The sequence below is a fragment of the Neofelis nebulosa genome, chromosome 3 (assembly GCF_028018385.1).
Source record: "Neofelis nebulosa isolate mNeoNeb1 chromosome 3, mNeoNeb1.pri, whole genome shotgun sequence".
Classification (NCBI taxonomy): domain Eukaryota; kingdom Metazoa; phylum Chordata; class Mammalia; order Carnivora; family Felidae; genus Neofelis; species Neofelis nebulosa.
In genome coordinates this window covers 60058171-60069337 of record NC_080784.1, presented here as the reverse complement: position 1 = coordinate 60069337, position 11167 = coordinate 60058171, and the positions used below count along the sequence as shown (strand labels likewise).

General features: G+C 39.2%; 1 protein-coding gene across 1 annotated transcript in view; it reads right to left on the bottom strand.

Moving 5' to 3' along the window:
• Positions 1–2324: 2324 nt before the first annotated feature.
• Positions 2325–11167, bottom strand: part of LOC131506871 (histone PARylation factor 1) — a 30000-nt gene continuing 21157 nt past the window's right edge. The window contains exons 6-8 of the mRNA XM_058720920.1: positions 9998–10085; positions 5267–5439; positions 2325–2570 (exon numbers count right to left, since the gene is read on the bottom strand). Of these exons, the coding sequence (XP_058576903.1) occupies positions 2439–2570; positions 5267–5439; positions 9998–10085 (393 nt within the window). The 3' untranslated portion in view covers positions 2325–2438. The remainder of the gene's footprint in view (positions 2571–5266; positions 5440–9997; positions 10086–11167) is intronic.

The window sequence follows — 11167 nt, the reverse complement described above, 5'->3', positions numbered from 1 at the left end:
ACTCTTCAGTGAAAAATTGTTCAATAGTTGGAAGGTCAGTACCTCCTGAAATGTTTCCAGCCCTCTGATACAAGTTGGGAATTTGAGACTATAAATCCACAACTATAGTATCCAAATTATAACGGCCATATTCTTGGCATTGGTTTCCAATTCAATCTTGGCTGTTGCACCCAGCTTTCTGAAAATTCACATTCATGTTAGGTCTGTGTAAGGAATGGATGAAAAGCTGATCTTTTTTTTGTCCCCCTTCATTCTAATTTGTTCCTTGATAAGAAATCCTGTTTGAATCCGTATTATTGATCACAAGAACGCATACTTTTAAAAAGCTAAACTGTATGAAACTATAGGATCAAGAAATGGCAAAATTTAAGGAATCTAGTATTTCAAGCCAAGCAGATTGGTTTGATATAAGGTATTTGAATTTATTTGAATAATCAGTATTTTTTTTAATTTTTTTTTATTTTTGGGACAGAGAGAGACATAGCATGAATGGGGGAGGGGCAGAGAGAGAGGGAGACACAGAATCAGAAACAGGCTCCAGGCTCTGAGCCATCAGCCCAGAGCCTGATGCGGGGCTCGAACTCACGGACCGCGAGATCGTGACCTGGCTGAAGTCGGACGCTTAACTGACTGCGCCACCCAGGCGCCCCTGAATAATCAGTATTTAAAAGATTTAACTATTTTTAAATACTGTCCCCAATATTAAGTATCTTAGAAACTAAAGAAATCTGAAGGAAAAAGCTCAAGACCTTCTAAAATGTTCGATTAAGACCAAATGTGATTCGGTCACCTTTTCTAATCAAAGTATGTGTGAGCTAATGTAATCTTTTTAATATAAACCAGCTAACAGTTTAGATGGGTCCAGGACCTACAGATTCTTATGAAGCTGAAATGTGGCCGTTCTTTAAAACCTCTTGATACTTCCCCATCAGAACTATAAAAGTTCTGGTACAGTAATGTAAGGGAAGATAAAAAGATCTTTCCAGTTTGGCGAAGTAAGCTGTTACATAAAATGTCTCTAAGAAAGCATCTTAATAGCCTACAAAGGCAGCATGTGGGCCATGGGAAGAGCAGATACTAGGTATAGGCTGTAGTAGAGATTTTTGACCGAAGACATTCTGTTGTCTGAGAATTCTTAAGGGCATCTCAAAGTAGTTTCCCAAGTCTTGCTAGTGTGATTTTTATCTGGCATCCAGCAGTATGGAATAAGGTCATTTTATTCAACAAATATGTATTCAAAGGTTTGCATTACTGAGGGAAATATATACTGATAAAATGTATGTTCTTAAAAAGCTTATAGCCTAAATGGGAAGATGAGACAAGCTACTCATATTAAAAATCCTGGCTGAAAGTGTCTGCTTATAATTATCTCATGCTTCAGATGAAAAAGAGTTAAGGATCTCAAGTTATTTTAAGGAGGCAGCTGACAGAGTAAGTGAATTTGGAGACTGGCTGTTCAACAAAAGTTCTTTGGGTAAGTCAAGTCAATCTTCTGCAAAATGTGGGGGTTATTTGAGGACCTAAGGGCTTTCTTACCTTTAACTTCATAAGAAGGGGGAAAAGTTTATGCTCTTCAGCTCAATCCCCAGTTTGCTATTTTACATTTCATGGTTTGCTATTTTTAAGGTGAAGGACATTTTTTCAGGTTTAAAGAGTATGTGAATCTGATAAAACACAGTTGTATCCAGATTTGTACTAGAAATCCACTGACAGAATTTGTAGAAAACCTTAAAATCTAAATTAATGGTCTAGTGATCAGTATACTATACTGTATATCAATATTCTCTGCTATATTGATTAGTAAATACAGTGAGTCCAAGAACCGCTTTACAGAATATACCTAATAGGTACCCAGACTACATATGAATCACTTGGATGAATCACTGTTAAAATGCAGCTGTGGTACGTCTGGGGTCAGGTACCTTCCAAGTTTGCTTTTCCTGTGTCCTCCCCACCACCCCACCCTCCTTTTTTTTTAAGAAAGAGGGAGGAAGGGAGGAAGACAGAATCTTAAGCAGTGCTGAGCCTGATGCACGGCTTGATCCCACAATCCTGGGATCATGACCTGAGCTGAAATCAAGAGTTGGATGCTCGACTGAGCCACCCAGGCACCCCCATAAATGCAGTACTTAAAGCTATGGCTATTAATTCTAGTCTGAGAAATAAATTTTTAGTGCCCACATGTTAAAGGCAGTAGACAGTGACTTCCTGTGACATGTCAGAGGACAACCTTGGTTGCCTTTCACATGTAATTAGGGCATCACCATTTAGATGACTGATCGTCTTACAGCACAAGAAAGAAACCAGCTAGAACTTTATACAAGTTTTTAGTAAATATTTCCATCAATTTATTTTCTGTATTCCTTAAAAACAAAAAATTCACAAGTTTAACACTTATGCTTTAAAATATTGTACACCAAAAGAAAGCCAATTCTCATTCATGCTGCAAGTTGGTCTATGTTCTCTTTACTTCTGTTTGCCAGATGATCTTCAATAATTTCTGCAAAGAGATTCCTCTTCAACAGATTATATGCAAGAGGTAAAAGCTGGCCAGCAACTTTATGAAAATACTGAAAAACAAAAGAACATAACATTAAGCAAGAATATAGCAGATGCCCTACTGAGTAGCAAAACAAGCCCTGCAAAAGCTCGTTTAACAAAGCATACTCTCCCATCGTTTTAGCTACTTTCTCAGTTGACTAGGAACAGTAAAATGACACAGGCACTTAGCATTCTGTCCAAAAGGCAGTCTTGTAGTTCTAAAAGACTGATGGCACATCTTGAAGACAATTCAGAAGAAATCTAAAAATTGTAAGTTTCCTTATTCCCTTAGATAAACCTTAGATAAGGTTTATCATCCTTTTTACTTGCCCCAAACTATAAGCTCAAATGCTTTTCCCTGCTGTAGTGTATCCCGACAGTTAAGATTTTATTTTTTCAACATTTTTTTTTTTTTATTTATTTTTGGGACAGAGAGAGACAGAGCATGAACGGGGGAGGGGCAGAGAGAGAGGGAGACACAGAATCGGAAACAGGCTCCAGGCTCCGAGCCATCGGCCCAGAGCCTGACGCGGGGCTCGAACTCACGGACCGCGAGATCGTGACCTGGCTGAAGTCGGACGCTTAACCGACTGCGCCACCCAGGCGCCCCCCGACAGTTAAGATTTTAAATCATTATTTTCCCTTAGTTGATACTATAAGAATAGGTATGCTGGATTTGAGTTTTCAAATCTCACTTATTCCCTCCCTTTTATCTTCAAATTCTCTCTCCTCCACACACCATGGAACCCTGCTCCACCCCTTAAGTCACTGCCTTAGGTTTATCAAGTGACTTGACTACTGCTATTACATATACACACACTTGAAGAGAAACTGGCACTGCTTTTGTTAAATTAACATTTAACACTTACTCTATGCTAAGTACTGTGCCAAACCTGTTCACATGTTCTTCAGTTCTCACAACCATTTTCAATTACAGTGATTCATGCTTGTTGGGAGGCCTGGCATTATTGTGATTGGCCAATGACTATGATTCTGGCTGTTAAACATTTTATTTTTACTAATAACCATATGTAAGGTAGGCAGAGAAATACAGTAATATGGTTTAGAGCAGAGTTCTCAAAATAGACTCCCTTGCCCAGTGGATCAGCTTAACCTGGTAACTGGTCAGAAGTCCAAATTCAGAAGACTCACCCAATAACTCAATCAAAACTGGTGGGGGAGGAGGAGGGCAGTACACCCATCTGTGTTTGAACAGGCCCTCCAGGTGGTTGTGATATGTGAAGTTACAGAGCTGCTCGTTTAGTCTTGGTCTTTACAGCTGTCTACAGAACAGCTTGGTAGGTGACACGGCAGGTTAAATGAGGAAGGTCTGTGCATGTGTGCAGGCATTTTATAGCTAAGGGACACAGATACGACAGTGTTGGAAAAACTGCCCAGTCTTACACAGCTACTAGGTGGGGAAGATGTGATTTAAAACCAAACAGTTTAGGGGCGCCTGGGTGGCGCAGTCGGTTAAGCGTCCGACTTCAGCCAGGTCACGATCTCGCGGTCCGTGAGTTCGAGCCCCGCGTCAGGCTCTGGGCTGATGGCTCGGAGCCTGGAGCCTGTTTCCGATTCTGTGTCTCCCTCTCTCTCTGCCCCTCCCCCGTTCATGCTCTGTCTCTCTCTGTCCCAAAAATAAATAAAAAAATGTTAAAAAAAAAAAAAAAAAAAAAAACCAAACAGTTTAGCCCCAGAAATAGGTTACAGCCTCTACACCTTTAGGCAGCTATGGCGAATAAACACTGTGTTAACTGTTAAGTAGGTTTTTCCTATTGAATAAGCAAAGTTCATGATTAAAAAAAAAAAAAAGCAAAAAACAAAAAACCCCTCCTGTTTTAAATAATTTCATTTAAAGCCTATTTTAAGACACAGTAGCCCCCCACCCTGCCCCCGTTATTCACAAGGGTTAGGTTTCAAGACCCCCAGTGGATGCCTAAAACTATAAACCCTATATATTCTATGTTTTTCCATAAATTAGGCATGGTAAGAGATTAACAAGAATAAAATAGCTTCTATTAGGATATATGGTTATAATTCTATATGAATCTGGTAACTTTCAAAATACTGTACTAATCCTCCTTATGATGGTGTGACATGATAAAATGCCAACATAAGATGCAGTGAGGTGAATGATGTAGGCATTGTGATGTGATATGTATCACTATATAGTGATATAGTGTTAGGCTACTACTGCCCTTCTGATAATATCTCAGGAGAATCATCTGCTTCTGGTCCACAGTTGACTGTGGGTAACTGAAACTGCCAAAAGTGAAACCGGGGATAAGGCGGGGTGGGGGTTGGCGGGGGGGACTACTGCAGTATCTATTCTTCATCTAGGAATTCAAGTGTAGCAACAAGTACCCCCCCCCCCCCCCACCATGACGGAAAAACAAACGGAGCCCCAGGAAAGATGTGTGTACATACCCACACACATACCCAACTAAAGGGCATATATAAGTAAATACATATATAAGCATCTAATAAGTAAATTCACTTAAATGTAAACCTGAAGGCAAATAATCTTGGTATCCACCTTTGGCAGAATACAAGATGAATTTGAAATAAATGTTTTCAGACATCTGCTTATCCCAAAGTTCATTCTGAAACATAAGCTGTATTTACATCCTACCCCATGCTCATGCTTGAGTATGCCCGTATGTGGGCCAGGGCAGGGAAAGGAAGGAAGGTCTGGTGATGGTTGGGAGGTAGAGTTTTTACTCACGTGTGAGCCATAACAAAAGAGATCCATTCCCAGCTCAAGCCCCATCCCATAATCACATTCATCGTTAGCAAACTGCACAAAAGTCATCATCTCCTGAATGGGAGCAAAAGCTTTTAGTCTGTCCTCATCACTTGGTGCCTCAACAATTGTCTTGCAAATTTTCTTGAGGTTGGCTGTAAGAAACCAAGGATATAAAAAGATGATCACCCATCATCAAAGGTAAAAAGATATTAAGTTGGGTTTTTCCTGATCAGTTTTTGTACAAGATACCACTTTGGGTGGCACTATAATTTAGAATGGCAATCTTATAATTTCTCTTAAGATAAAAATGGCCTAACGAAAAAGATTTTTAGCAAACTGAGACTATTTTACCGTGGATCTAGTTGTGACCATGATATATAAGCTTTCAAAGATTTTCAGTAGCTTAGTCCATGGATCAGCAAACTGGACAAACCTGACCCACCCTGTTTTAACTGCCCTCACACTAAGAATCTTTTTCCATCTTAACTTGTTGGAAAAAACCAAAATATATGGCACAGAGACCTTATGTAGCCCACCTCAAGGCTAGTTCATAGTAGGAATTGGATTAAAACAACAAAAAATCAAAACAGACCATAAAGTTTACTCCTTTTTGCCCTGTCCTATGTATTCTACTAAAAAGATACATGCATAAAAAAAGACAACAATATAAGAAATCCTTGCCAAGGGGCACCTGGTTGGCTCGGTCTGTTAAGCATCTGACTCTTGATTTGGCTCAGGTCATGATCTCACGGTTCATGGGTTTAAGCCCGATGCCAGGCTCAGCGCTGACAGTTCAGAGCCTTCTTGGGATTCTCTCTCTGCCCCTCTCACAGACGAGTGTGCACACACTCACTCTCAAAATAAATAAACTTAAAAAAAAAAAATCATTGCCGAATTAAACCTTTACCAAACTGTAATTTGATATAAAAACATAGATAAACATTAGAAATTTTCTCTAAAAAGTCAGTGGTTTAACATTTTTGGGAGAGCTTTCAACTTTTTTTTTTTACCACTTTCTGGATGCCAGTGTGCATCAGATCTCAGGATACATATGAGAATGAAGGTACTGAACAGTATCTAATTAACTTCCTTCTTGACAGACTATACCTTTTTGATAAACTACTTCCATGAGGATAATCCAATAATGAAAATAATGGATGTTACTTAAACCAACAAAGACACATTTCTAAACCAAGTGGCTCCTATATTGGGGGGAGAGGAAAATTCGTTAGAACATGAACAGTCACACCTAAGCATGGTACATGATTTTAAGTTATATGTGTAAGGCACAATATTCTATTCATACTACCTATTATTAAGAGTGGTAAAGAAATACTAGGGTTTTTAACCTCTGAATATGAATATGTTTGACTCAGTTGCACCAACTGTACAGAACGTATGCTGTATGTGAGATCACAAAATGTACTTTTGTTCCTTTTCCCACATTTGGTAGATCCGTATCACACTGACCAAATTACACTCACCACCTATGTTCCCGGCTATAAATAGGTGACATATTTATTGGTTTGAAACTTTTAAAAAGATTTTATATAAACTTCGTAAGCTTCCTTTTCTTGAGAAAAAAATCAGTGCCAGTCATTTCCAGGAAACAGATTAGGTCTCCATCAAAAACCTTCTTAAGGATGGAAAACAAGGGGTTCCTTCCTGCACCCAGGGAAGATGTAGCTGAGACCTTAGAATCTCACCACAGTGCTCCAGGCAGCTACTACAACTCAATTAGAGTTGGCGTGGAAGCAAAGACCTTCATATTTAAAGTTTATCCCTTTTCTGATGTCTTCTACTTTCACTTCAGGCAAGTCATAAATGGACTACAAAAGAATAAGCAATTTGTAACAATTACTGAGCTACTAAAATACTAAAGAACAGAGACGTAAATACTCAGCTCTCCACCAGTGTGAAGAAAAATATGTTCTTCTACCAATAAAAACTTCCACAAAATTTCACTTAACAGAAGCCCAAACTTAATACCTAAATGAAGTCTTAAATTAACTACTCAAAAATGTTTTAAATGTTACTATTCAAAACAATGATTTAGGAGCTTCAATACTTATTTTATCCTTTTTAAAAAAAAATTTTTTTTAATGTTTATTTTTGAGAGACAAGAGATCAAGTGCGAGCGGGGGAGGCACAGAAAGAGAGGGAGGCACAGAATCCCAAGCAGGCTCCAGGCTCCGAGCTGTCAGCACAGAGCCGGATGCGGGGCTTAAACCCACAAACCGTGAGATCATGCCCTGAGCTGAAGTCAGATGTTTATCCGACTGAGCCACCCAGGCGCCCCTTATTTTACCCTTCTATTACCACCAACTGGAATACCACCACTTGAGCCAAGCCACAGTGGCTGTGCCAAAGTAAAAGACAACTAGCTAAGCAGTTATTCTTTAATAATTTTTAAAATAAAAATTTTTGAGAGGGAGAGAGCACATGTGTGTGTGAGCAGGGAAAGAGCAGAGAGAGAGGGAGAGATTGAGAAAGAGATATTGAGAGAGAGCGAATCGTAAGCAGGCTGCACCCCAGTGCAGAGCCCAATGCAGGACTAGATCCTACCACTATGAGATCAGGACCTGAGCGGAAACCAAGAGTTGGACGCTAAACTGGCTGAGCCACCCAGGTGCCCCTAGCTAAGTAATTATTCTTTAGTTAGCAGCAAGCACTTTACAGTCAGCAAGACCCAAGTCTGAAATCCAGTTTCCACGTGAAAATGGAAATAAGACCTACTTTAAAGAGTGGAGTGAGGGTTACTATATATACATCAATTGATACAGTCTATATTTATGAATTGCTCAATAAATGGTTATCTTTATTTTTTTTAATGTTTGTTTATTTTTGAGAGAAAGCACAAGCAGGGGAGGGGCAGAGAGAGAGGGAGACACAGAATCCGAAACAGGCTCCAGTCTCTGAGCTGTCAGCACAGAACCCGACGCAGGGCTTGAACTCAAACACTGTGAGATCATGACCTGAGCCGAAGATGGATGCTTAACCAACTGAGCCACCCAGGCACCCCAATAAATGGTTATCTTAATTGCCAGGTTAGAATGTTATGTTTAAGCAGCTTCAAAAGGGAAACTGTTTGGAACAGACTACACTGTGATCTCCTGAACACTGTCACACATTAACATACTGCCAGTCAACTATACTTCCTGGCACAGTTACCTAGGCAAAAGCAAGATGATATCAGGTCCCTAAAAAAAAAAAAAAAAAAAAAAAAAAAAAAGAAGGAAAAAAAATATGTATTAGGTCCCTAACTTTATGCCTTGCTGCACTTCTCAATCAAAAATCATTAAACCACAGAAGGATCTAATGTCTAGAATGGTAGAAAAAAGTAGAGATAAATAAAAATGATCTTGGACATAATATAGAACCACAACCAGGGGAGGGTAATAAGGTTTACTCCAGGGTACTACAATTTAATACTTACCACGCCTTAAGTTTTAGTGACTCCTGTATCTACAACATTCTCAGCCTTTCCCAAACAAGACCATGATTCTACTTTATAAAGCTGCAAATGCACTAGCACACAGGTAGGCAGTAGAGCATAAGCAGAAGACTGAACGGTAAGTAGCTAGAGCCTATATGCCTTCCCCATTACAGATGGATCACCTCTGACTTCAAAGAGGACAGGGACAGAGTAGCCTGTCCAACAAATAAAGCGTGGGCTACCTATGTAATTAAATTTTTTCTAGTATCCATATTAAAGAAATATGTGAAACTAACATTAAGATATTTAACCCATCATATCCAAATAGTAGCATTTCAACATATAATCAGTATAAAAAATTTTCAGGTTTTAAAGTTAAATGAATTAAAATCAAGCAAAATTACAAATCTAGCTCCTCAACTGCGCTAGCCACATACAAAGTGCTCAGTAGCCATGGTGGCTGGTGCTTATCATATTTATTATACAGTTCAGCCATATTCATTTTCCCCATAGAAGTGCCCGAAAGTGGCAGGGGCATGGCAAAAACAGTTACACATGAATAGTCGTGATAGATGACATTCTAATCTTGGCTGGAGACTGCACAACAAGGTTTGAGAACAGCTGCTTTAGAGAACTGATTAAAAATGCAAATTTCCAAGTGCCAACCCCAGAGACTATAAACCAAGGTGCTTAGTTCTGTTCTGAGAAATGGATGACCAATATTATATGTGTTGGGCAGGAATACTTGGTTCTTCCTTGAGGAAGTGCTAATTCTGCTCTCTAAATATTATCCCTCTAAGAAAAGGATGGTAAATAAAGGAATGCCAACAAGGGTCTTCAAAGTAAGGGAATGGAGGAGAGGAGAAAGTTGAGAAGTGATTTTTTCCCCCTTTATTCAAAATAGCAATAAATAGATTTTGTGTATAAACAGTCCATTTTCAAAGAGTTTTTGTACTCATAAACAAAGTAGTTCAGGATCTCGGGCTTCTGAAAGCTAAACAGTCTTATATACAGATGAAAATTTTTTCAGACAGGACTAAATTTTGGGCAAGCACTATGCTAATAAGCACCTTACACACGCTTTACACTTCAAACAATAATTTGCTTAAGGTTACACAGCTATAAACCCATTTTTAATTCAGACGTGACACTAAAACCTGAGCTTGTTCTTTATCCCTAAGATTTAGTGACTGTCCCACAAAAGGCATACTTACTTACCTACTTCTCAATAGAAGGAAAACCTTCCTCATATGTTTATATAAGAAATACATTACCATCTGTTTCAGGGAGTTCTCTGTACCCAACATCATTTTTATCTACTGGGACAACCAAGCCTGCACCGTGGAAGGTCTTTGTCACAACCTAAATTTAGAAAAACATAAAATCAATTGGTAAACAGACAAAATAGACATGGTAGATAACGACAAACTCACCAAAATAAATGCATACATACAAACCCTCAACACTTTACAAAAATTTTTAATGTTTGTTTATATTTTGAGAGAGAGACAGAGCACAAGTGGGGGAGGGGCAGAGAGAGAGGGAGACGCAGGATCTGAAGCAGGCTCCAGCTTCTCAGCTGTCAGCACAGAGCCCTGAGCTGAAGTAGGATACTTAACCCGACTGAGCCACCCAGGCACCCCAAACCCTCAACACTTGTGTCCAAATGTAACACTGAATGACATTTTATTTCAGGAAATTTGGAGTCCACAGCAAAAATTTCTTCAAAATTAGCTAAAAGTCAAATCCACGAAGAAATGACAGAGCAATGAAACTGGCTTTTACTAATCGTGGCATCCACACAGAAGTCTGTAGCCTGATTTGATAAGGAGGAATGCCAATGCATCCTATCCAGAAGAGGCAAGCCAGAATATTAAGTTTCCTCTTAAGTCCATGTATTTTCTAGGTAAGAAGCATAAGGAACTGAGCCTAAGAGGACAAGGAATAGTTTCTCTTAGCAGGAAAATGTGGTGGAACAGAATTCCTCTTGTCCATCTTGCCAAGTTCAGGTCCCCCATTTTCACCTGGAAAATTCAAGCTTGTTTTTGCAAACTTCCCCCAAATAGAGCAGTTTCCAGTTTTGTGGTGCCCTTTCCAGAAGCACAATAACATAACTAGTGATCTTTTATTAAGCGGTAATCTTGAAAGACAAGAACAGGCCCAACCACAACTGCCACCATAACCCTTCCCATCGATATTCTTTTTATTCACAACAGTGGCCTTATTAGGTCTTTCCTCAACAAAACAACCACTTCAAATGTTACACTTATTTGTGCAGGCCAGTGAAAATCCCCAAGGCAGAAGGACACAAGCCCAAAACTTGTTCATTTTATTTTATTTTTTTTTTAATTTTTTTTTTCAACGTTTTTTATTTATTTTTGGGACAGAGAGAGACAGAGCATGAACGGGGGAGGGGCAGAGAGAGAGGGAGACACAGAATCGGA